This window comes from Eucyclogobius newberryi, unplaced genomic scaffold (assembly GCF_026437365.1).
Source record: "Eucyclogobius newberryi isolate DKJ021-1_F unplaced genomic scaffold, fEucNew1.0.hap1 SCAF_16, whole genome shotgun sequence".
Taxonomy (NCBI): Eukaryota; Metazoa; Chordata; class Actinopteri; order Gobiiformes; family Gobiidae; genus Eucyclogobius; species Eucyclogobius newberryi.
This window is the reverse complement of record NW_027315790.1, coordinates 5,899,339-5,927,064: the sequence shown is the minus strand read 5'-3', so window position 1 is coordinate 5,927,064 and position 27,726 is coordinate 5,899,339. Positions and strand designations below refer to the sequence as shown.

Here is a 27,726-nt window from a genome sequence, read left to right as displayed (position 1 = left end):
ATACTTCTGGACTGCTTCTTATGTTTTGTTTGACCGTTAAAAAACGGTCAAGGCATTTTAATCTTGATATTTGTGCGAGACACTTTTCCTCTGTTTGATGATGGTGTTTGTGGATCGCTCTGTCCAAATACAGCTATTCCTCTTGACTCTTTAAAATGTCATGTCACTAATTCTTGTGCTCTTTTCTCTTTTTGTCCTGTTGCCGGCCCCGTCTGCCCCGCCCGGCGCCTCGGCATGTTTTCACCCTCTCCATGACTGCTCCATTCTCCGGCCCAGCTGTGAGTATTGCACTAAATCACTTTTTCTTTATGAGTCCTCCAGGTCCTCACAACACACTGAAAAGCATTCACTGAGTCATTTCCGCCGCTCGGCAAAGCTCCAAAAATCATTTCATCTTTTTGTCAAAGCACTCATAGAAAATACTTTAGAGCAGAGATGGTTTTCAACTCCGTGATTGACACTTGTCTTCATGGTTTTTCCTTTTCATGTAGAATATATCCCACAGTTTGGTGCGTGCAGGTGCTTCCATTCCATCAAAAGGGCACTCATGGATCTAATTGAATACTTTGTTGAGTGCCCTGCGCACTTCTGTACAACAAAGACAGTAAAACAGTCGCCTTTGTGAAATTTAAAGAACCTGATGGTGACAGACATTGTACACCACATTTCGTTTACATTTTAAACTGATTTGGTAATGGCCTCTACAATGAAGAAAATGTTTGTGTATATATAATTCTAGACAAATCCTTACCTGTAGTTTAGACCTCTCCAAATATACTCTTTGTTCTGGCATGAATAAATCTTGTGTTGGTTCATCTGTATCATGATAACTTTCATAAATGTATGAATTATGCATTCATGATCTAGTTTCATTAGGCCCGAGCGCCACAAGCTGGCGAGAGGCCTATTAATCTCATAAGGCCGTGCGAAGCACGGCTGCGAAAGTGCGCACGTAGTGCGCACGAAATCGAAATATAAAGCACTCATTTGCGCTAAGTAGCTCACGAATACGTTCCCCATATCTTGCATGTTCCGTGCATATAAGTATGTAATGCAAAAATTGAACATTATTACTGTATAGAGGGCCAAAAACACAAAGTGGGCGGAGCCCACTCAAAATTAACGAAAGTACCCGTCAGTGACCAGGGACCCACACCATGAGGTAGGAAAGCGCGAGTGCTTTCCGAAAATGTATAGTTCATGATATTTGAAAAATGGGAAACATGGTTTTCGCATCGGAATATTATTCTTTCTTTCTTTCTTTCTTTCTTTCTTTCCTTCTTCTTCCTTCTTCCTTCTTTCTTCTTTCTTCTTTCTTCTTTCTTCTTTCTTCTTCCTTCTTTCTTCTTTCTTCTTCCTTCTTCCTTTTTTCTTGGGACCAACCCCCCTATTTTTCACCCAGTGAACATTGACAAAAAGTCACAAAAATTAGCACACCTCTAAAAATCGTGCCTCTCTACATTCTGGCTATTTCCTTTTTCTAAAATTAAAAAAATTGGCGCGTCAGCGCCCCCAAATGTACCAAAAATGCATTGAGAGATGGGAAATGACCCAAAAAAAATTTGGCGCAGAGGTAGATGGTGACAAGAGAAGTAAAAAATATTATTACGGCAACGCCGTCCACCCAACCAAATGTCGGCCATATTGCTTCAAACATGGCTTAACATGACTTCGGAGTTTTTCCAAACGTACTTTTACAAACTCCTCCCAGGGCGGTGGCCCTAAAAAGCTGAAATTTGGTGAAAATGCTACTGAGGAGTGGGACATCAAAAGTTATCCAAATTACATTGATACCTCTCACGGTCTCGGTGCGGCGAAGCCGCAAACTGTAGCAAGAATTTCAGAAATCTCCCAAATTTAACATTTCTGCCGTTTGCGCAGATTAAGTCCGAATTGCGTCAAATTAGAATCAGTTGTTAAACTCTTTGCCCTAAACCTACTTGAAGTGAAATTAATTAATTTGGAGCCACAGCGCCCCCTACAGATTTTATATGGAGGTTAAATATTTAGTTTTGCGAAATTATATGAAATTTGACACACAACTCAATTTTGGCATCCCCATCAAAAAAGTCAATGAGACCCATGTCATAATTGTTATGGCGTTGCCGTAGCGATGACCAAAACCTCCCATGTTATTCCAATGGGGAAATCGCCAGAACATGTTTACACTTTAGACTTTCACGAACTCCTCTTAGGGCGTTAGACATATTAACCTGAAATTTGGTGACTCATCTTCAGGGGTGGACCATCAAAAGTTATCCACATTTTTATTCAAAGAGTCACGGTGTCTGTGCGGTAAAGCCGCACATTTTGCCAAGAATTCAAAATAAAATAGCTTTTTGATGGTAAAACAAAGGGGAGAAGATGTGACAGCGTCACAGATTCAGCAGTAGATGTAATAAAAGGACAATTGGGGGGCGTTAGCACCCCCTCCTCTTGCGGCGTGGGGGCGGCGTGGCGAGGGCCGATCATTGCCGCTTGCGGCTATATTTCTAATTTGTTCTTGTATGAATTTAACACTGCCACATATTTGGGTCTTTATGTTAAATTAGAATATGTAAAACCCCCCATCGAACTTTCAATTGTGTATCTCAGATGTAAGACTCCAACAATGGAAACGATCAGTGGATACAGAGGAATGTACTTATATCTACGTCAAAAAGAACTGGACTGAAATAATACTGGATATTTTTAAATGGAAAAATAGACTATTACAATAAATTTGAAATGGTCGTATTTACTGGACATTAGGGGACACAAGCCAGACCTTCCTCATTTGTTACTGAATAAAAATAAAATACAATGGAAAAGGAAATAAATGTAAGAATCCCTCCAGGAGACACTGTGCTGCTTCTAAATGAATGTCTGTGTCTGGGAAATACCTGCTGATTGTTCCAGACAGAGCTGTTGAATTTCCGCCGAAGGATTCTTAACCCAGTTTATTTTTGGTTCGCAGCTACAGAAGAACCTGGAGGGCTACGTGGGCTTCGCAAACCTCCCCAACCAAGTGTACAGGAAATCAGTGAAGAGGGGCTTCGAGTTCACGCTCATGGTTGTGGGTAAGTGTTTTGTCTTGTCCAGCACGGAGAAGAGTGCCTGAGTTTAGAGTTTAGCACTAAAACCATGGCAGGTGGAGGTGTGGCCATGCAGTGATGGAAGAGGACGCTCTGGTGGCGAGGAGGAGATGTCTGCCCTGTCTGAGGAAACCACTGTTGTGATTTCACGCGTTACAAAAATGAATTGAATTGATATTAAGATAGGTGGTTCTGTTGCTCTGGTCGAGGAAGGTTTTGATGTGTGGCTGGAACTTTTCATTAGGGCCCCACCGATATATCGTTGGGCAGATATTATCGGACAATATTCCACCTGAGACTCTCTAGAATACAACCTTTTCATCCAATTTACTGACAGATTAATGCCACACTACATACTGCAGCTCCATGTTGGTGTGCAGTAGTTTGGGTGTGTGTCTGAGATGCCGTAGTGCAGCTGACTGTAAGCTCCAGAGTGATGCTCCTGTTTGTCAGCGCTCGGAGCATTCATGGCGCTGGATTGAAATAGTCTCCTAACTCAAGAATACAAGTGAACCTCAGCCCAGATCACACCAGTGACAACATGGGACTTATTTCTTTTATCAAAGAGTGAGTGTAGAGAAGGCAAGGCAAGTTTATTTGTAGAGCACATTTCATACACAAGGCAATTCAAAGTGCTTCACACAGCAGGAAAAATGCATTAAAATCACAAAGAAATTACAAATACAATAAAATTAACTAATTAAAAACAATTTAAGTCATAAAAGAGAAGAGTGCAAAGAAAATCCTTTCAGTCATATGCACAGCTAAACAAAACTGTTTTTAGCTTAGATTTGAACATTGTCAGAGTAGAAGCCTGTCTCACATCTTCAGGAAGACTGTTCCAGATTTTAGCTGCATAAAACAAACGCAGATTCCCCATGTTTAGTCCTGACTCTGGCACCAGCAGGAGGCCGGTCCCTGAGGTCCTCAGAGTCCGAGATGGTTCATATGGCACTAACATGTCCGAGATGTACTTTGGTGCTAGGCCATGGAGAGACTTGTACACAAGCAGAGCTGCTTTAAAGTCTCTTCTCTGAGCCACAGGAGCCAGTGCAGAGATCTGAGAACAGGACTAATGTAATGGTACTTCCTGGTTCTAGTCAGGACCCGAGCAGCAGCGTTCTGGATGAACTGCAGCTGTTTTACAGCTCGAGAAGAGAAGATTCTCCTCAGATGGCATACATGCTGCTGCTGCTGCTGCTGCTGCTGTTGTTGCCGTTAACAACATCATGCTGATTCTATTCACTACGGACAATCGTTTGGAGTCCGGATTAAAAGACTACTTTTCATATTGATTGTGTCTTTCATCTGACAACAGTCGCACCTTTTGGAGTTCAGTAATTGCACCACTTTCTGAGCCTAATGTGAAAAAAATGATTTCACTTTTGTTTGCTGACAAAGACGTTGAACTTTCTACTAGTTTTTGGTTTCTTGTGGATGGGTCCAGTTTTACCGAGATATGAACCATAAACCAGGTCAACAGATCTATAATCCGACAAGTCATAAATCTAAGGTAGAATTTACCGTTTTGGCTCCAGCTCAATTTAAAAAACTAAGATTGTAAAGTGACGACAAAAGGCGTTCTGTGAGACCGCTGGGTGCTGTCTGCGTCTGATTAAAGAGGGTTTAATTCACCCAAAAGCGCTCATAAACTCATCGCTGTGAATAATTTGGATTGTCATAGTGCAGTAGGTAGGTGAGCAATAACTTTGGACTACTGCAAACTGATTTTATAGAACTAGCTCTGGTTTTCATGTGTTTAAGACTAACTAAACAATATCTTAAGACTAAACTAAACAATATCTACACATCGTAAAGCACCTTTAAGGACGGGTCATCTGCCTAATTCTTTCTTTTGCATAGCAGCGCTCATATCTACAACACTTTTCTATCCAGGCCTTAACTTTAACTCTACCAAAGACAAAACAGCTGTTAACATAACTCCATCCATCCATTTTCGCCCGCTTTATCCGGGGTCGTGTCACAGAGCATCAGTCTGAGCAGGGTGGTCCTGACTTCCCTCTCAACGCACACTTCCTCCAGCTCTTCCGGGACGATTCCGAGGCGTTCCCAGGCCAGCCAAGAGACATTGTCCCTTCAGCGTACAGCGCTGTAGCGTAGTGTCCAAAACAAAACCATATCAGCTGTTTAGCGCAGCTGCTACGACCCAGAGGTCACACTTAATAATCCCATAGGTTTCAAACAGAATGTTACGATGTCATGTGAATGCAACCTATAGACAAATTGTCTGGATTGTGTAACCAATGAATCGGTTTGACAAGTAGTTGAGTGTGCTTAAATGGATCCATCCTACACAAATACAGTTCCATCAAGCCCCTATATAACAGGTGTGAACAAAACAATACAGACTTTTTAACCTTTTTCATTCAACACACAAAGTATTTCTCAAGACTAAACTCTGGTCCACATGATTTTACTATAGGATTGGTTGTAGACCTCTTGATAAGAAAAGCTCAGTCATCAAAACTTGGCCACTCTTTTGTTCATTTTCACAGTGTTTCTCACTTTCGTGGCCGCTCAAATGCACCAGTGATGGTTGCATTTGAATGTGTGAAACAAGACTCCAGGAAACCACATTTAAAACAAATGCTGGTGTGCGAGTGTAGTAGGCTGTGAGCCCTGGGAGGACGCTTCCTGTCATTCCATTCATAGAGCCAAGTGTGAGGCAAGCTGGTGGAGCCAGGCCAGGAGCAGCCACAGGAGCCCCACAGCCTGTACCTGCAGAAAGGCCCTCTCAATGCTGGGGTTATGTCACGTCCTGTCCTGGAGGGTCATGTGGTTCATCAGCTGTGCAAGTGCTGCATGTTTGAACCTACATTTCGTCTTTTTGTTGCTTTGAAGCTTCAATACATCGTTGTGGCAGTAATTGTTTTGAAATGCTAAAAAACTATCAGCAACGAGCATTAGGCCAACATTAGGCGGCGAGTGCGTGCGCGGAAGGAAGAAAGAAGGAAGAGTGCGTGCGCGGAGCACGGGGAGCGCTCACGGCGACCGTGCTCATGGCGAGTACTGCGGCACGCCGTGGCCAGCGCGGGGGGCGGGCGCGCAGCGGGCGTCGCTGTCGCCAACGCGGCTGGTGCAGAAAAATTGGAAAAGATTTTTTGCTGCAAGACGCAGCGCAGCAAATGATCAAGAGATTATGCTCTAGTAACGTGCTACGCACTGACCGGAAGAAGGAAACAAAATAAACCGCATGAGGTTTTGGCCAATCACAGAAGACGTGAGATTCTCACTGTGACGAAAGAGCTTGTCCTGCTTCTGTCATTCTGACATGTCTAAGGGCTAAACACAGGCAATTGACAATTACAGGTTTTGACAAGAAACATTTGAGAGTTTCTCACTCTCTCATCCTCTTGAGACTCAATGTGGTCATCTCACAGTTTGGGTTGAATGGGATGTGTCGTAGGGCCCCTAGGGCCCCTGGACCATATGGATTGAGTAAACAAACATGCGCGACAGGTGACATTATTTGGAGAGTTCATAACTTCTAAATATAAACTTACCAAAGGATGTTGAGGGATGTTCACTAGAGGTGAGCAGGGTCCATAAAGCTACTATCGTTTTATCAACGTATAAAATTTTATGTGAAGCCAGTCTTAAGTCTTTTGGGGGGGGAGGGGGTCCAGAGAGAGACGAAAAAAATTAAGTCTTTTCAGCTTCAACCCATTTTGAGATGATCCCTAACAGCTTCAACCCATTTTGAGATGATCCCTAACGGCGCACTTCCTGCTTCTTGGAGAATAAAACACTCCATAAATCGATACAGAGAAGGCGCTGTGGTCTCATTTTCACCCAAATAGATGCTTTTACTATATGTACTGGGGCAAAACGGATTTGATTTATAAATAACAGGTACAGCCCTTTTTAACAGTCCAAAATGACGACTTCTCCCTGCTCGGAGTCGACAGGGCACAGCCAGCCCCTTCCCCCTCGCCTCCCTCAGCCCTCTGGTCTGGGGCGGGTCCTCCAGCAGCTGATGTCACATTGCTCCTACCGTCTCCTTAGCAACAAGTGCAGCCCGCTCCCCTCCGGCTGCGTCGGTGCCCGCCCTGGAGTTTCCCCCCGCTGCGAGCGCTCACAGGAAAGGCGCCCTTACGTGGCCGTTTCATGTGCAGGGTGTAATTAGAGGAGCGGCTAATTGGACGAGCTGCTGCTGTCACGGCCGACTCGATGAAGCGCTTGATAATGTTGTGCCGCTCCACGCCTTCATTTGGAGACGGGACGGGAGGGGTCAGAGCTCCGGCCCGCTGGGAACCCACTGGCGCAGGAATTTATGAGTTGTAATGGAATTTGGAGACGTGTATTAGACTCGCAGACGGTGGCGAGTGAGCGCTAGGGTTGGATGATTTGGGCAAAATATCTAATTGTCATTTTTCTGACGAGCATTTGTGATTTAGATTGAATAGAAAAGATAAATTGCCAAAGTTTACATATTCAACCTCAAACTGCAAACTAATCCTGTGTCTAAACTACAGCGTTTTGTACATTAGCAAGACATGATATAATATTGTTTGAGCAGAAAACCTTTTGTTTCCAGGAAGGGAATCGAGTGAAGAAAGTGAAGAAAGTCATGCATTCTCATCATTCTTCCTGTTTAAAGTTTATGGGTAGAAGCGACACTATATTCAAACTCTTCAAATGGTCTTTTGAATTATAATTTAGGGACAAACAAACAAAGCCACGCACTAAAACCAAATATTGAATCTTCAACAACAATAATCATTCACATTTTGTTTTGTGTAACTGTAATAATGCCATTGCATGATCTGTTTTCTGTGGAACGACTGTAGCAGAAATGGTAGAAGTATCTTGATGTACTGTGTGCCACCACAGCACTTTTAAAGCAGCTTTCTCTGTCTTGTAAAGTGTTTCCAACAGATTATAAATATAACTCACAATTTGTGCCAGACTCTGTGACTAATGCTGTGTTTTTAATGTAACTGTCACACTATAAACGTCAAGTGTTGTATAACATGGAAATTGTCCGGGATTATTTTGAGCAAGAACGAATGAAGAGCAAGTTGTGCAGACATAATATTGTTATTGATGATTTGTACTCTGCTGGAAAAGGGCTTTGTATTTTTGAAACGAGGAAATGCTACACCACTTTTTTTTGTGGGCAGAACAATATATATTTTATTGTATTGGAATGAAAAATAAAATTTCCATTCCGATATCTATTTTACATGCTTCTGAACATTTTGGAGAATTTTAGATATCAATATAATTGTAAATCAAGACGATGCTCCGCACATCAGGTTCGGTGCCAGGTGCGTAGGATAAGGGCGTACTGACGCTGCACACTGTCAAACTTGCAAAATAAAAGTTTAATAGTAAAGAGGCCTTGACGCCGAAACGTTGCCTCTTCACTGTTAAACTTTTATTTTGCAAGTTTGACAATGTGCAGGATTTCTTTCCCTTTACAGTTCAGCGTCAGTACGCCCTTATTATTTGTATTTTGTAACACAGTTGAGCCATTTTCCTTATTTAAGAGCAGATCGAATTGAATCGAATCGTGATGAATCTATTCAGGACGTTATGAATCGAAATCGAATCGATTTAGGGAATTGGCCATGATACCCAGCCCTAGCCAAAAGCTTATCAAAATAGTTGGAAATATGAAAATTAGCAGAAATCATGTGTGAAGAGCCTTGTTTCAAGCGTCTATTTGTATTTGTTATTATTTAATTATAAGGGATGTTCTTCCGGCTTAACGGTGACTGGCCCACAGGAAGTGCATGAGCGCCTGGTCCTTTCCTTGTGTGCACTAACATTAGCGTTGGTGTGGCGCGCTCCTCTCGGCACGCTGGTGAAACTGGGTTGGTAAAGTCAATATTTGGGAATGATTTGCACATTGGCTGCAGCAGTGACCTTGACGTTTGCCACTGCAGCCGGAGCCCACAGTTGAATGTGTGCGGCCCGGTGCGTTTCACAAAGAATGTCCCATATAAATGCACAGGGCTTTTAGACGGGACTATCTGACAGCAGCAGGCTCAGGGTAATGGATGGTTGTGCCAGCAGATGTATGTCACATCATTGTTACGCTCAGGCCTGTGGGACTTTTACTGGGCACTTTGCTTTGGGGAAAGTCCCTTTTTAAGACCGCTTTCTTCTAGTGAATTTAAGACTTGCACTTTAATGAACAAACTTTAATTTTATTGATACGATCGACTTACCCACTATCCCATGTTTTGATTCAATTTAGATTCAGAGGCTGAAGATTCAGTTAAACAATGCATCAATCAATCTAATGGTTTAAAGGCGATCATTCCCACCATCCCAATTATTCACCACAATGAGTTTATAAGTGCTTTTCACGACTTTCGGAGGGAGCGAGTAAGTTTTGCCATCACAGCAAAGCTAACAAACACTAGCATGCTAACAGCATACTTCCTGCAGAGAATAGAACGCTCCATAATGATGTCATATTTGGACCTTAAGAGCTGCTTTTACATATATCTTTACTGGGGCAAAATCGATTTTACTTTATTACATGAAAAAAAGTCTGATTAGGTACTTTTAATGCTGGAAATGAACAATGATTCATGAATATGACTGAGAACCTATCGATAACCAAGTAACAAGTTATTGCTGTCCCTCAATATAAATCGATACCATCTTCATATTTTGATTTGAAAGGGGCTCCACTCAATGTACTAAAGTTAAATCTGCACACTGGGGTGTACCGTCTGAATCTCATTATAGAGCCCTTTATTCTCCATGAAGCAGGAAGTGTGCTGTTAGCATGCTAGCTGTTATTATTAGAATGTTGTAATTGGAATGCTAGGAATGCTTTGGGTAATTGACCAATACACATTTTTAAAAAAGAGCTAGTTCTGTTTTTCCACATTGTTCAGCTAGTAAAATCAAGGCGGCTTAAGTTTTATCATCTTCACTATTGTGGATACATTACATAGCTGTTGGATTCCATGTGGTTTTGTCTAAAACGTCCTAGAAAGTCCACTAAGAGTTTGTGGATTGCTGCTTGGACAGATTAAGAATTGTTTACCATGTTGTCCTGGTAAAGAATGTTTGTAGTTTTGTCAATAGTTTAATTCAAGTATTGACTGAAGAAGTAAATGTTGTGAATGAGTACAAACTCTTTTTGCATTGTTTTATAGTTTCAGAAGAACCTTTCCATCTTTCATAATGACTTTGTGAAATGAATGACCCATTATAGTGCAGCCTTTTCAAACCAAACTTTCCTTGCCTCTCTCCAGCCTCTCCCCACTGCGATGGTAAGCACCGTCGGAATAAAGCCCCATGGTTTACACAGCTGCTGGAAATTTCCTTTAAAGAAAGTGTGCTGGCTGCTAAGCGATCCGAGCCACGAGCGAACAGCCTGGTCGCGCTGGGCCCTCCTCCACATCGGCGAGAGATGCTCAGCTCAATGGGCTTTTATACGGTTGGCTGGTCCAGGGGCTGTAAAAAACGTTCACCGGTCTGAAGTGACCTAACCACGCCTCCACAACATTACCCAAAGTATGAGAGCGCTGTGGAAAACGACACGCCACCACACCCCAGCCCAGAGTCTGCTCCAGGGCCGGCCGCCAGCGCAAAGGCATGCTAGCCCCTCCTGAACACTGCTGCGGAGGGAAAGCGGTTTACTTTCAAACTTGTCAACTTAATCAAATGGAAGGCTCCTCGTGGGGAGACGATGCTTTACATGAGGAAGGATCAAATATTGGAGTATGTGCCAATATTTAGAATGAAGTTTTCAGTGAATATATGTTGGATTGTAATAAAACACACAGCATTTTGAAGCTTAACAAACACATCTGAACTGTCCCCTCTGTCCTTGATAACTCTGTGTGAGCTGATTGACCTGTGATCATCTGCTCCTGATCTCGTGCTTATCGAGTCAGTGTCATGTTGTCTTTTGACTTGTGAGTCAGGTCTGGCCAAGAAAGTTTCATTTCAATGCGGCAGGTTCTAAACTGCAGACCGCCGTTTATCACGTGTCTGCGCTCCACATGTGTCTTCTCAGCGTAAAGATTCACTTCCTCATTAGACTGATAATAAAACACAGTGTTTTGAAGCTTAAAATATAGAAAACACAATGCGTCTTCTTCTACAGTGTGTCAAATGCTTGCACTTCCTGCTAGATTGCCCCCTGGTGACCAGTAAAAATCTATAAAATACACACACAGTTATAATGACCGCAGGGTTCAAAGCGTGAGGTAAAAAGTTAGCAGCTTAATATCCAAAAAGGACAGTAATTTTATTTGAAATGTTTAGGCTTCATACTCTTCTATTTCCATTTTTACTCATTAATTTTTTCATCAATATCAATATTGAATTGGAATTGTCACTAGTGACTCTGGAGCTTCTCTCTCGGGATAGACTTGGAGCTCCTTCTCAATGTTTTCTTGATTCTTGCTGTTTTCATGATTTTTCCAAATGTAAGCAGACGTCTTTATCGCTGGCGTTTGAGCCACAGTTTGCTCAGACCACAGCCTCTTATGGTAGTTATCCATTTGAGTGAATAAGTGATCTCCACTGCCATCAACCCTGAGTAATGTTGCTGCGTTCTGGCATGTTTCATCAGAGAGCAGCTATAATCACTGTGGCATTCTCACAAGATAAATGCATCCCTTTCCTCTTGGAAAACATTGAGGCTGTAAACAGAAAAGCCTTTGTGCTGCTGCTTCTTCATGTGGCTTCACAGGCGATGAGTGTCTGTCTTTGCCCTGCTCGGACACAGCGCTCAGCCTCTTGGAAAGGTCAGGAACAGCTTTTTGGCAGCGATGCCAGGCCGTCCTAAACGCCTCTGCTCCCTGACACTGAGGCTTTTGTCAAGCAGCTGCCTCTCACCTCCTTTCACGTCCGGAGTACAGACACACGAGGCTCTGCCATCTCCAACTGCTCTCCCCGAAACCACCTGATGATCCATTTGCTTCTGACAGACATAAGCTCTAAAACGTTGTAGTTATAACTGCTAATAAAACTTCTTCTATCATGGATCTATAACCACATTTCATGCAGCCATAGCCTGGTGTCGTGTCTGACCTTGAGCCTTTTGATCTCAGGACAGCAGTGGTCATGGCACTCTACTTGCCTGACCAGCCAAGACCACATGCTTTGAAAATACTTCACAAAGAGGTTTTTGGTGTGGAATCACATCCAGCTGCTCTGACTTCCAAAGGGTGTGATTGACAGACTCATTAACCAATCAGAGAAACGCACGGTCCAGTCGTGTCCAAACAAACATGGCAGCTTACGAGGAAAAAAGAAATGAAAATAAGACAGAGGACTTAGAAATGTCAGTCAACAAGCAACGCTCTGGAATCTGTAAATCTGTGTTAAATGAAGTTCTGAATGTAACAACATTTGAGAGGATGTGTCTTCTGCAGAGTGTAGAAGCGACTGGCTGCTCAGACAAGCACTCTACACTATATAGAAGACCTTTATTATACTCATTATAACGCTGTGCAGAGCTGCTTTTGTGAGTGTCGTTTAAAGGTTGATTGCATCTTGTGCTTTTGATACCGTAACTCGGTGAGCGTAATCTAATCTTTTGGATTTTAATTTCCTTGTTCAAGAGAAATGTGTGCTGATTGTAACAGTCCTGGACTCTTTTTTTCCTCCCCCTCCTATTCCCTCGTTCTCTGATTAGATTCCTGAAATGCAGACAGGAAAAGAATTTAGGACGACTGAACTTCCCTCTGTCTGCCTTTTCCTTTGCCTCGTGGTCAGTGACATTTAACAGCTTCAAATCAAAAAGAAAAATGTAGCGAGATTTTATATTTTCTATTTTTATTAAACTATATTCTTGCACATGATAAACCCTCAAATTAGATTGTATTGGAACAACTAAAGTGACAAAACAATGAAATGAAAAAGACTGTCAATGGCTCGTCACTGACTCGTTAAAGCTCGTCTTGCTTTCTTTAACACCGACTTTTAGGACAACCATTTCCTGTCCTGAGAAGCTCTGAATGCCTGTGAAGAATGTGTGTGGTAAAAGCTTTGGCAGTGAAGCTTGGACACATCTGGAGATTGTGTCAGGTGTACACAGTTGACCCGAGCCATGTCCGAGTCCAAACCCGCTCGCTTAAATGCCTCGTGTCTGTGTGTTCCAGGAGAGTCCGGTTTGGGGAAGTCCACGCTCATCAACTCGCTGTTCCTCACAGACTTGTACTCGCCGGAATACCCCGGGCCATCGCACCGGATCAAGAAGACCGTACAGGTAACACGAGTGCATCCAACACCGCATCACCGTCATAAACCTGTGATGACGATTGCTGTATCTAGAATAGTATTTCTTTTGTTGAGTTTTCTTTGCATTCTATGACATGTTTTGGTGCTGTAGACTGTGAAATATGGAACTTCTATGACTTATTATTGACTCTAACTTCTGCTTTTTTGATTGTGCCATTTGTTTACTGCAGCTTACATTTTTAACATTACTTTTAGGGCTGTAGTCAACCAAAGTCATGCCCTTCACATCAATTAGTCAACTACATTTGCCTCAAAATGCACGCAAAAGATCATACGATTTCACTACAAAACATATTGAGTACTTAACGTATCAACAAACAGCACATTTATACGTAAAAAACACAGAATAAATGTATCTGCCACTCCAAAACTCCTGCTAACTCACACTTTTCTTTCTCCTTCTGTTGTTGCCCATATTAATAGTTATAATCCCAATAAAACTATAAGTAAACTAATAAAAACTTTTGGTGGACTAAGATGCGATTGATCGACTTGCACCTAAATACAATACATTAACACAAGGTTATTTGGGATTTTTCTGCTTTAGAGTTTGTGTGTGAAGTAGTTTCAATATTCAGATTAATTGTGATGTTTTCTGTACAATATATGGCCCGTCAAAGTGTGTTATTGTGACGGACCTGTGCATGCTGTAAAGTTGTTTTTGTGGTGCCATTGCCACCCAAGTGTCGGCGTTAGTCAGTGAAACCGGTTCTTCCGCTGTAACAAAGGTGTGTGTACCAACAGCAAACACAGGTTATAAATTTAAATTGGCCTGCGTAATCACAGCGTTGTTTTTGGGAAGCTGCTTGTTAACATCTCAGTTTGACGTAAATCTCGAGCTGCAACTTGAGCCACATGTGCCGTCCATAGCAACGCCGCCATAGAAAGTGAAATAGTTGGTACAAATCTTTAGTTTCTGATCAAACGATGGCTGTCGGTGATCCTTCTACAGGGAACATAATGTGATGTCCTTTTTCGCATTAAACAGCTTTTTAAATGTTTGTTTTCTCCTAAGTTAAAGTCAACTGTGTACCGTGATATATATATACTATAAAGTACACAGTTTTAAGATGAATTTCATTGGTTTAAAAGAGAAAACATACGGTATACGGTCTAAAACGGCACCTTTATCTCTACTTTAAATATGAAAAATATAAGAACTAGCACTATAGACATATTAGGTCATTGTATTTATTTTATTAACACATATTTAGTGCATATTTACTCTGCAGCTCATGTGCAAAACTGTTTTAATGCTTGTGTCTTCTTGCTCTTGTACTCATTTGTTTTTTTTTAATGATTTTAGTTTGCGTTGCCGGTGGTGCAGTGGTTTGGGGCGTTTCACATGTGTGGTTTCTGCCCTAGAGGTGTTGTGGGTTTAGTTCCTCCTTCGACCAGTGTCTGTACCGTCTCTCGCTCCTCATTTCACGCTGCAGCGGTCCTATCGAATGGAGCCTTCGGGCCCAAAAGACCCGTTTAAAATGAGATGAAATAATGATAGTATTTTGGTACAAAGGTGCTTCCCACCACAGGACAGAAAATATGGAGTTACACTTTGAATGTCAAGTGCCCTCTTCAAAATAAAAGATGCTCCAATTACGGTGGCCCTTTTTGTCCATTTTCATACCAAGGGATATTTCTGAATCATCCGGAACAAATGAGTCTGAAGTAGTCGGCCTACACAAACACAAGGGCCCACTGTGCCCACTTTAATCTGGTCCGCTGGCCCAGGCCCAGGACCAGGCTGAGGACCGGCTGTGTGTGGAGGTGTTTGGATCATGGGAGCTCCGGGTCATAGAGTGCTGAGGTATAAATCTAACACAGGGGCTTTTGTAACACTGGGCAGCATTTGATTGTGGACAGTAAATATAAACTGACCACCAACGCGAGGAATGTGCATATTAGACCGAGAATGGACTCTGGAGGTCCTTTCTGCTCGACACGATGTGCTTAACTCGATCACAACTGTGTGAAATGAACAAGTGAATGTGTTTTTGAGCTAGTGGCAGTTAAATCATGTAAAGTCAAACTGGAGTTACAGCCCATTCTGCCCGTCCGGAGTCATGTGTATAATGTGATGCTCTGATGCTCAAACACAGGAACTGTTCTTTTGCCCGCCCACTGCTCTTATTGGTTAGTGTCTGTCGTGCTTTGAGTGAGTGATTGGTGGAAATAAACACAATTACACACTCATTTGGCCAAACCAATGTGGGTTTTTTGGAGCCAGTACTAATGCTGATGTTGAGAGGCTGCGGAAATGTAGATTATGATTAATCAGCTGATGTTTATTCAGTATGAACCACTTTTATATGGTTAATACGCACATCATATGGCTATTATATTTTATCGGTTAATTAATATGCATGTTACGGCTGTTGATTCGCACCTTTATTGCCCAGATTTTTTTTTTTGGACACGCTTTTATATATGAATAACTTGTACCTTATCTCTGTTAATTAGATAATACAGTAAGTCTGCTACAGCAAATCATGTGACAATCAAAATAAGTACAATTAATAATACCTGCCCCAAACATAAATGATATCAGAGTGATTCTTTTAACTTTGACCCAGGATGGCTTTTGCTCATTCACTTATACTAACACGTGTAACGTACAGTAGAGCAACAATCATCTGGAGGTTCTGCGCTTTACAGTGAGATATGGCACGTTCATATTGACAGAGCTCCATTTGACTGGATAATAAGTATAGTAATGTGTTTAATGGCTGCTTTGAGTGATAGATTGTCAAACAAACTCTTCTGAGCTTTAAAATGAGTTTGCTTGGTTCGGTGGCTTAGTCTTGGTCTATATTTAAGTCATCCATTTATCACAACCTGGAATCAGCTGTTTGACAATAGGTTGAGAGGAAGCGCATTCTTCTGACATGACAGAGTATTAGTCAGTGTGAATGAGCGTCATGTCGTGCTGATAGTGAAAGTATGCAGCAGGCCCACATACGTGTTATTGTTACGAGCGCCAGGGTCACGGAGGATAACGGCGTTTCCACCAGCAGACGTGACCCTTTCAACATACCGGACATTCTTTTGTTTAGAAAGCCATGTTACAGACTCTTGAATCAAGTCATTAGTGATTTATATGCTCTTAAAAAGGAACTGAAATACTAGACTAGAAAACCAAAAGATTTAAAATGAACTGAGCAGAACATAACTGTATATCTTGTGAAAACGATATACTATTATATACTGTTACAGAAAATATTGAAACGACTTTAGGCAACTGAAAAAACTGAAAAAACAACTGAAAAAACATGTATTTAAATGTATAATACTATTAAAAGTAAAGGTTAGTAGCTATAATTAGTCGTATATACTGTATATTACTCATTCAAACATTTACAGCTTGATTATTATCATATTGCAAAAGAGAATGTACACAATTGATACTTATACTTATGCAGTCTAATTATTTGGTTTGACTAAAATGTTAAGCTTTTTCTTTTTTTCTTACAAACCTGATATTTGTTGATGTCATTCATGCCGAAAGTAGTACTGCTATATCACCTAACATGTCTGGCACTTCAAAAAAGGAAATGTCACTTCACCCTAACCACATTTGATCTTGACTTGAAATGCAAGTGATGAATAATCTTTAATGTTATATGAGACCTACTACCTTTTTTAATACACGGACCAATTCTCTAACAGTCGGCCACATTTGTGCTTTATTTACTCCAGCGTAAATGACCTGTATTTCCTGTGAGCAGATCGAATACAGTTGACGGTGCAGACAGGAAAGAGCTGACTTCCTGTGACGCCTTCTGTGAAAAATACTCTACAGAGCCAAACTAGAACTCATTCTGTCCGGACCTGCCCGATTGTGCTGATGTAACGCCTTGTTTTCTTGGGGAGAGACGTCCTGCCATGCCAAAAACCACACTCTGCGATCAAATGTTACTCCTCCAACCACACCTGCTAAAGAGTGTCCTAGCGTCGAGTCGCCCAGCCCGTTTATCCAGGCCTGGTGCCGGTATTCAGGCCCAGTGCCGGTATTCGGGCCCGGTGCCGGTATTCGGGCCCGGTGCCGGTATTCGGGCCCGGTGCCGGTATTCGGGCCCGGTGCCGGTATTCGGGCCTGGTGCCGGTATTCGGGCCCGGTGCCGGTATTCAGGGGTATTCAGGCCCGGTGCCGGTATTCAGGCCTGGACGTAAGAGCAGACTGTAACGACACGCTCTTTCACTACGAAAATAACTTTGGCTTTATTTTTTAGTTTTTTATCGAGACGTCTGTGTCAAAAGACGTGTCAAATACGAGGCTAACTTTTTACAATATTTGTGAGATGGGTTAATTGTTGATTAACAATCGGTCGGCCAAATATCAGACCGATCTTTTGCCATTTTTAGCGAATCTACGTTCAAGGGAATGAACCAGATTTTTTTAAAAGTAAAGTAAAATAATGTTTTGCCCCAGTAGTGATATATTGTAAAAGCAGCTTCAAGGGTGAAAATGACAAAGCTGTGTGCTGTCCGCATCTAATTGTAGAGCGTTTTATTCTGAGCGAAAACAGGAAGTGAACTGTTAGCATGCTAGTTGGTGTTCGCTTTACCGTGACTCTGGGTCTAAAAGTTGGGGAACGCGGTTATAAACTCATTACAGTGAATAATTAAGATTCTCAAGAGGCTGTAGGTATGTGAGAAATGCACAGACTGCTACAAACTGTTTTTTTAATGTTTTCAAGAAAGTAAAAATCGGGTACAGTACGGCATAAATATTTAGTTTGGGCTGACCATCTGCTTAAAAGGACGGATGTCGAGCTTTATTTTAAGGCATTGGTTCAAAGACAATACTGCACAATACTTCAACTTCCAACAAGCACATTTGATCAGATTGCCTTAATATCGTCTTTATTTACCCACATCTGAGTGAATTTAAGTCACAAGCCAAATTAATTTCAGAATTGCAAACACGTTTTTGAATACTACTATACATTAGTTTTATGCCAGAGCTTGGCATTGTTGTTTTGTCTTGTCATATTAGCTCATATTACTGTGAGCAGCACCATTCTGCAAAACGGAAGTCCGAAACGCTCAATGACCAAATATACCACTTTCAGATCCTTCCTATGCCTTTGTTCTGGTTTCGCTTCTAGTTTCGTTTACTTCTGCCGCTCCTTTGTCAGTTAGTCGACATATTCAACATCCAAACCTCATTTAATTCCTTTACATTATTTAAATCTAATCTCCTCCTTCCTCCGCTAATTCCGGACACCTCCCTGTCTTCATACCACTGCCCGTTTGTCCACAATGGCACATTCACAGTCATCTCCAAAGCTGATCCCTGCTCCAATCATCGCCATGTAAAATGAAGCTGACTTCAAAGCCACAGGTTTTGGGACCATAGTAATGCGTGCTGCAGAAGTCCTGTCTTCTGCAGAGGACAGGGGCACGACAGGGGCAGGGCTGCAGCTGCATAGTTTGACCCAGGCTGGCATTCGAAGCCTGTAAGCGGATACTGTTACTGCAGCCTGGACACTAGCACAGATGGGCCTGAGCGGATGGAGTAAGGCTGCTTGAAAAAGAATACATATTTAGATTGTAAGTTAAATCATGTCATTTTTTTGTAATTGAGCTCAGCAAGAAAATTAGGACTGAACGATATTGGAAAATATTGCAATATTTGAAAATTCTTACCGTATCGCACCGGAGTATAAGTCGCACCGGAGTATAAGTCGCACCGGAGTATAAGTCGCACCGGAGTATAAGTCGCACCGGAGTATAAGTCGCACCGGAGTATAAGTCGCACCGGAGTATAAGTCGCACCGGAGTATAAGTCGCACCGGAGTATAAGTCGCACCAAGTCGCACTAGCTAAAAAATGCATAATGGAGAAGGAAAAAACCTATATAAGTTACACTGGAGTATGAAATGCGGTTGCAAGTGTGAAAATAACAAATGTCACATATAAGTCGCTCCAGAGTAATTATAAGTCGCACCCCGGCCAAAACTATGAAAAAAGGTGCCACTTTATAGTCCGGAAAATACGGTATATACTTTTTGACACGATACTTTAAGTTATATGGAAACTTCAACAAAAGAAAATGTTTCAAGAGCGGATATGTTTCGTCGCTCATCCAAGTAGCTTCTTCAGTTCTGACAGTGCTCCGGTCCTTTTATATATCTGTCTGAAGGGATGAGCTAACTACTCTGAAACTAACACTCCCCTATAGTTAACTCTAAGAAGTGTCTTGGATTCAGTAAGGAATATATTTAGTGCAGCGACTTAACTTTAGGGACCTTGAATTGGCATCGCTCGTCCTGTATTTGAGTGGGTGTCCTCTGGGTGCACAGTAGTTGGCTAATCCTCCAGCTAACACTTCTGACTCAAGATTCTGGCTCAAGATCTGGAGAAGGATTCACACTGCGGTTGGTCCACTGCCCTGAACATATCGCCCCAAAGCACGGATCACAGTCTGAGGATACACGACGAGCACAACGTCGTCTTTAGCCCAACTACAATAGCAATATTTGAGCGTAATTTGATTTGAACGATATTTCCCTTTTCTGTTGCTCTTCCGCTGCAGGCCTGTTGGGGGTACATTGGCTGAGCAGTGTGTGGAGGATTGGCTCTTCACCTGTTCTCTGTGATCTGCTGCTTTGCTCCAAATCTCCTCTAATCCTTACAAGTGCTCCGACAGGCTCCGTCTGCTCACACACGGCCGCTCGGCTGTGCTCGCTCCGTGCACTACCTGCGCATTCCATTCATACACTTCACTTCCTTTTTCATGTACAGTGGGATCAAAAGTTAGTACAGTGGAATACCCGTTGTTTTAAGATATGCAATAGCTACACATTTGTATGGATTGGCTTTAGGTTTGGACTTGTCAATCACAACTTAAAGGCATTTTGTAGAAAAGAGGCAACGCAGTGGTATCAGGGCTGCACTTAATCGGAGTAATCTAGTCGGCTATTAAAATTTCACATTTTTTTTCAGAATTTTTACCTCGACTATTCAGAACACATGCAAAAAGATGTTTTATAAGACACACTAAAATAAGAAAAGAATAAACAATTACTACTACTACTGCTATTGCAACTACTAAATACTCGTTAGTTGCAGCCGTAAACAAGGCATCACTATTAAAGGCTGTAATCGACCAGAGAAATACTTGGGTGACTAAACTTTAGTCTTGATTAGTTGAGTAAATGGGGCATTGGATTAGAAAACGTTTCCAAAATTATCTATTTGATCTAACTATTTATTGGCCCAACGTGCCCTGACCAGACGAGATGTAAAAAGTCTAAATTCATTCAGAATTCATTCCCACGTCTCTTAGTTACTCGCTCCATGCCTTCTACTTTCGGCCGTGGTCCATGTAAATATCTTTAATTCCATTCAAATTATTTTGATGACTAAAAAAAATGTGGTCGCCATCACACCATTGACCGACTAATGTTCCATGTTTTTGTATTTTACTGGGAAAAACGGTGTTAATAATTGGTTCTGGCTGTTATATTAACAAAACATTATTTAAGACATTCACACAAAAAATAGCACAGCCATAACTTTATATTTATTTCAGCTACTTAAGCGAACACTATTTTCATTCCAGTATTTGATGGTAATCCTTTGCTGTAATTTTCTTTTTACATTAAATGGTAATCTTGTGAAACCAAAAGAACCTGGTACAAGGAATAAACCTATTTTAGCTCGTTCATTAGCTTGCTGGAATAGCTTGGTAAATATTAGTATGATGGTGTATAGTATTGGTCATATTTTGATGCCATAATATATTTTGTAAACCCATTTTGATTTCCATACATTACAATGAGCACTTTTCCCCAACCATACTTAGAAAGTGATATAAAGATCTGCTCCTGTTTGTTACTACAGATGCTAATCCATGCTAGCTGTGTTTACTCCATGAGCATTGCTTCCCCAGTAGTGTTTATGGCATTATTCACTTGAGACACTGAAATATGCTTCAATTGTCCTCCAGACTAAACGTACAAGTCTGTTGTTTACACGGAGCGTTAGCTGAAATGTAGAAGCCTGAAACCCGCTGCGTACAATTTAGCTAGCAAAGTTGTTTATCCCCTGTCATGACCACGATGATGAATATGAGATCCTTCTTTTTCTCTGACGCACCAAGCCCCGCACCATAATTACATTACAAATAATTGCGGCAAACATTTTCCCATCCCCTGCCAAAAGAATGCCTTGGAAACCCAAACGGAACGCCGCTATAATCGAATCCATTCAGTTTATTAAGGCCTAGAAAGCAATAGAAATGAAAATTGGGGACACATGGGGCCGATGAAGACGAAAGCCAGGACCGGATTGAGTTCTTTGGGAGCACACCAGGACAGCGCTGTTAGCCCGTCCGTACAGTCTATTTCTTGTAAAGGCACGTCTCGCTTTTATATCTGGAGACTTGCACCCGCTTCACAGGAATTTTCAAAGATTAGACGACAAGATAACGTGGAGATTGATGGCGCTTATGAAGTCCACAGCCAGGCTCATTTAGATGTTTTGAAGCTGAACAGACGAGTCCTCATTCAATCTATCTTCCACTTTAAATCTGTCTTAGCTCAAGGGCGGCTGTATTTTTAGCATTCTGGCACATGTAGCTATGGATACAAGAAAACATTGCAAAGTGACAGTATTTTGGGGCGTTAAATCACAACGTGCAAGTGGAAAAGCAAAAAAAGTGTCATGCTAATCTAGCTTTACCCGACGCGGCCCATTTCTGCCACACAACTGCCAGTTTGTATTGGAGGCTATGCTAGCAAATGTTTAATTGTTTCACTATATTTTTTCCACAATCAGATAAAGGTTAGGATTAGAAACGGGTTATTTGGTTAAGATTGGGCCTAAGGCTGCAAGTGCAAAGTGTTTTCGATTGACAGAATAAACACATCGTTTAGCAAAATGATCATTAGCGGCAGCCTTAATTAGGGCTTTGGGATAGGTTTGCTAACCGTGTCTTGGCAGAATAAATTTTTATTACAATTACCGTATTTTCCGGACTATAAGGCTCACCTTTTTTCATAGTTTTAGCCCAGGTTCGACTTATACTTTTATATATATATATATATATATATATATATATATATATATATATATATATATATATATATATATATATATATATATATATATATATATATATATATATATATATATATATATATATATATATATATATATATATATATATATATATATATATATATATATATATATATATATATATATACTTGTACTCCGGACCAACTTGTATATGTTTTTTTCTTCTCTATTATGCATTTTTGGCTGGTACGACTTATAGCCCGGAAAATACGGTATAATGTTTCATAAGAACTTGGGATAAAACACGCTTATAATTTGAAGTTTAAAAAAATATATCATCGCTTTTTACCACCTGCTCCTATATTGGCTCTAGCTGCTAATGTGAACAATTAAACTTCAAAAGAAACGAGCATTAGCTGCCCAAATGGTCCGTTTTAAATCAGTTTTTGAACTTTCCGTCTCTATCCTTTACAGTCTGCTAAAGACTCCTGCTGCATGGTGTTAATTAGCACAAAAAGATGCATAGTAAGTGTTCATATTGTTTTTATATAGCTAGCTTATTGCTAATGCCTTCTACACCCTCAGTATTTTGTGTTTTTGAAAAGTACTCTGCACATGCATACTTGGCTCCATTTCCTCTGCTCGAGGAGCCTCAAAAGTGAAAGCAGTTGTGAGGTGAAATTTGATCATGGTTTGCTCCGACATTGCAGCAGGAAAAGAATTTCACACCTGCCAGAAATCCACCCTGCACTTCCACATCGATATGTAGACGGACTGTAGCTGGGCCAGTGTTCATTTCAACTCATTACATTTGTGTTTTACTGTTATACATACTCAACAACACGATCTGGTAACAAATTAAAAGAAGGTACAGTGCAAACGTCCAAGTGGCGCGTCTGCATGTTTGTACTTCATTTTACATTCCATTCACTTTATGCAATACCTAGAAAGTGTCAATCACACTACAAGCACATTTCAGTTTGTTGGATAAATCTGTTCCATCTTGATTTTTATGTATATTCCATGGACTATATTCATTTTTGGCAAGATCGCTCACCCTGGATAGAATGGTACCTTCTAATAACTGAACTAAATAGTTTTATAAATCTTGTTGAGATGTAATGTCATTTTAAATGAATAAAATAAATACATTTTCACTTTTAAGTAGGCCACTACAGAAGCACACATTGATCAACAATATTGCTGCACAATAAGCTTTCTGTTATAATTGATGCTAGCTGGCCTCATTTGACCATCGAAGTGCTCTACCTGAACATTTAACCTGTATTTAAAGCCAAAACACTGATTATAATTTGCTAAATTTGAATATTGAAGTGGGTCATTTACATCTGTATTGTAACATCGTACTGCTAATAAATCAGTTTGATAAGGAAATGGGGTTGTCAAATTACATTAACTCTTACAATTTCTTATTTCCTTTTGTAAAACATTACAGAGCTAACGAATCTTGATTTCATGTGCAAATGTTTTCGTAGAATGAAGTTACCCGATTATAATATATATAGTATCATATGCAAATGACGCTCATTTCTATCTAATGTTATTGGCTAGTAATAATTTTGTAATACGAACTTAAACCTCCTATATTTTAAAGCGTAACAATGTTTAATAACGTGCTAACATTGATCAAATTCAGGTGAAAACAGGTATCGTATTTTCCGGAGTATAAGTCGCACCAGCCAAAAAATGCATAATAGAGAAGGAAAAAACATGTGTAAGTCGCACTGGGGAAAAAACTATGAAAAAAGGTGCGGAAAATACGGTATGTTTTTGACCACTAGTGTATGAAGCAGCACCGTGTTGTTTCTGCCCCTTTTCCAATGAGCTCACGTCTGTGGGCAGCACGTCTGTGGGCAGCACGTCTGTGGGCAGCACGTCTGTGGGCAGCACGTCTGTGGGCAGCACGTCTGTGGGCAGCACGTCTGTGGGCAGCAGCACGTCTGTGGGCAGCAGCACGTCTGGGGGCAGCAGCACGTCTGGGGGCAGCAGCACGTCTGTGGGCAGCAGCACGTCTGTGGGCAGCAGCACGTCTGGGGGCAGCAGCACGTCTGGGGGCAGCAGCACGTCTGGGGGCAGCACGTCTGTGGGCAGCACGTCTGTGGGCAGCACGTCTGTGGGCAGCACGTCTGTGGGCAGCACGTCTGGGGGCAGCACGTCTGTGGGCAGCACGTCTGGGGGCAGCACGTCTGTGGGCAGCACGTCTGTGGGCAGCACGTCTGTGGGCAGCACGTCTGTGGGCAGCACGTCTGTGGGCAGCAGCACGTCTGGGGGCAGCAGCACGTCTGGGGGCAGCAGCACGTCTGGGGGCAGCACGTCTGTGGGCAGCACGTCTGGGGGCAGCACGTCTGGGGGCAGCACGTCTGTGGGCAGCACGTCTGTGGGCAGCACGTCTGTGGGCAGCACGTCAGTGGGCAGCACGTCAGTGGGCAGCACGTCTGTGGGCAGCACGTCTGGGGGCAGCAGCACGTCTGGGGGCAGCAGCACGTCTGTGGGCAGCAGCACGTCTGTGGGCAGCAGCACGTCTGGGGGCAGCACGTCTGTGGGCAGCAGCACGTCTGGGGGCAGCAGCACGTCTGTGGGCAGCAGCACGTCTGTGGGCAGCAGCACGTCTGTGGGCAGCAGCACGTCTGTGGGCAGCAGCACGTCTGTGGGCAGCAGCACGTCTGGGGGCAGCAGCACGTCTGTGGGCAGCAGCACGTCTGTGGGCAGCAGCACGTCTGTGGGCAGCAGCACGTCTGTGGGCAGCAGCACGTCTGTGGGCAGCAGCACGTCTGTGGGCAGCACGTCTGTGGGCAGCACGTCTGTGGGCAGCACGTCTGTGGGCAGCACGTCTGTGGGCAGCACGTCTGTGGGCAGCAGCACGTCTGTGGGCAGCAGCACGTCTGTGGGCAGCAGCACGTCTGTGGGCAGCAGCACGTCTGTGGGCAGCAGCACGTCTGTGGGCAGCAGCACGTCTGTGGGCAGCAGCACGTCTGTGGGCAGCAGCACGTCTGTGGGCAGCACGTCTGGGGGCAGCACGTCTGCTCCAGGGCCAGGGAACAGAGAGTGGGATTCTGCACCAGAAAACTGTTGGTTGTTCAGGGTTCAGATTAAGAATTTTCACTTGTATAGCGGTGCTGCTAAACAATGCGTTCATTTTTTCAAATTTGCATAGCAAAACGTGAAAGTGACTAACAATCAATATTTTCCATTGATATAACACGATTATTTATTTAAAATGTATTTGTAAACATTCTATTAAAAAAAAAAACTCTTAACAAATTAAAGGTGGTATGGACAATTTTTCGGCGATTTGAGAACGCAGGTGGAAGTGCACATGCGCACTCCCCCGTGCGGACTGATACAACACACGTTTGTTTATTAGCGCAACGGAGCGCATCGCATCGCTCGTCTACCGTAGATTTCTGTCCACTTCTGCGTCAGCTCGAACTGTCTTTCTCCGTCTTCATTTTGCCCCGTACACTGAGGGAACTATATTATGATAGATCCATGCGCTTAGGCGCGTGGAAACGTGAGCACGAACCGCACGCGGCTGCAGGTGAGCGGTAAAGCGCATAGGTGCGTTTTATGATTGATACGTGGCAGGACAAATGATTTATCCACGCCACGAGGAAATATGATAAAAAATTTGCTGAAAAAAATCGTCCATACCACCTTTAAATTTTAAACATTTATTTTTTAGAATAAAACAGAAAACTTGCAAATAAAATCAGTTTTTGAACAAATTAATCAACACAAAGTCAGATGGCCTTTAACAACTTTCTTCCATATCATCATCAATCAGATGACTATTTGCTAGAGTCTCATTTACATATTAATTGTCATTACACTCACAAAACATATGTATTAAGCTTCTGATGGAAAAATAAAGGTTGCTGTGGCGTCCATCATGGTGTATTTTATGTGTTATTCAAATTGTACCGCTCTATTTGACGTTCCATTCCATTTTTCGTTTTGCTATTTGATGACGGTCCCTAAGTACCCTCATCTCGGCTCCGGCTGCACATTTGATGACGGTCCCTAAGCACTCGTCTCGGCTCCGACTGCACATTTGATGACGGTCCCTAAGCACTCGTCTCAGCTGCACATTTGATGACGGTCCCTAAGCACTCGTCTCGGCGCCGTCTGCACATTCGGATCAGTGTAATTCGCTGCACCCAAAATACGCATCTGATTGTTAAAAACGAGGTAGTCACTTGGCAGTGTAGATATGAGTATTTTGGCAAGTGAATGATCTGCAAAGACTTTTGCGTTTAGGAGCTATTGCCCTCGGAAGTCCGAATCTGTGACGCTAACTTTACTGCACGTGGCTCCTCCCACTTTCAGACTCACGATCTGATTCAGCCACGGGACTCGTCATGTCAACACAGCGTCCTACATGTGTCATGTCCACACAGCGTCCTACATGTGTCGTGCCGTTATTGACGATCAATTGACGAGTGATCAGCACTTTTAGGCGCTTTGGTTTTACAATTGAACACACATTTTTGTATCGCAAAAGCTGTGATACAAAAACACTTTTTTTCTAACAAATGCATCGCATTTGAGAGAAATTGCGTTGCATTTTGCGATGCGATAGCGCTTATTCTGAACCCTGTTGTTATTGAAAGAAGTCGGTTTGCAAGTAGACCGTCCTCAGTTTAATTCATTGTTTTTATTGCACGGGCTTTAGCTAATTTGAGCCAGAGAAGGACATGTCCCGGAGCAGCCAGGGTTCAAAGGTCATCTGAAACGGTTCAGTTTCCCTTTTGTCCTGCTTCAAAAGGGAAACTGAACAGAGAAGGAAGGGTGTTTCTATCCCTTATGTGTCTGGCCTGTCGGAAAAACTGCAGAGAATTTTTAGACAACACGAAGTCCCTGTTTATTTTAAACCAGGAAACACTTTAAGACAAAAACTGGTTCACCCTAAGGACAAGTTGCCGACTCAAAAACAGAGCAATGTAGTTTATTCGATCCAATGCAGTGAAGAAAGCTGTAAAGAACGGTACATAGGTGAGACGAAACAGCCTCTACACAAGAGGCTTTATCAGCACAGAAGAAATACAAGTTCAGGACCACAGAGTGCCGTGCATCTCCATCTTGAAGCCTCTAATCACTCGTTTGAAGACGGTGAGGTGAAGGTTTTAAGCAGGGAGAAAAGATGGTTTGAAAGAGGAGTCAAGGAAGCTATTTTTGTTAAAAAAGAAAGACCTTCTTTAAACAGAAATGGAGGGCTAAGGTTTAATCTTCCTGTTATTTATAATGGGTTACTGAACCTCTGGAAAGGTAAAGGACCAGTACCAGGACATTCAGATGCTAATCAGGTCCTCAGGGTGGTTGAGCCAGGGTCTCACTAAGACAAAGAGGTTTCTAATAGCCCATT

General features: G+C 42.2%; 1 protein-coding gene across 3 annotated transcripts in view; it reads left to right on the top strand.

Annotated features, from left to right (window-relative positions):
• The first annotated feature begins 236 nt into the window (after positions 1-236).
• The window catches only part of LOC140361618 (septin-7), a 51,670-nt gene continuing 24,180 nt past the window's right edge, over positions 237-27,726 (top strand). For all 3 annotated transcript variants that reach the window (XM_072447354.1, XM_072447353.1, XM_072447352.1), the window contains exons 1-3: positions 237-278; positions 2,957-3,059; positions 13,178-13,284. In XM_072447354.1, the coding sequence (XP_072303455.1) occupies positions 252-278; positions 2,957-3,059; positions 13,178-13,284 (237 nt within the window). In that variant the 5' untranslated portion in view covers positions 237-251. The remainder of the gene's footprint in view (positions 279-2,956; positions 3,060-13,177; positions 13,285-27,726) is intronic.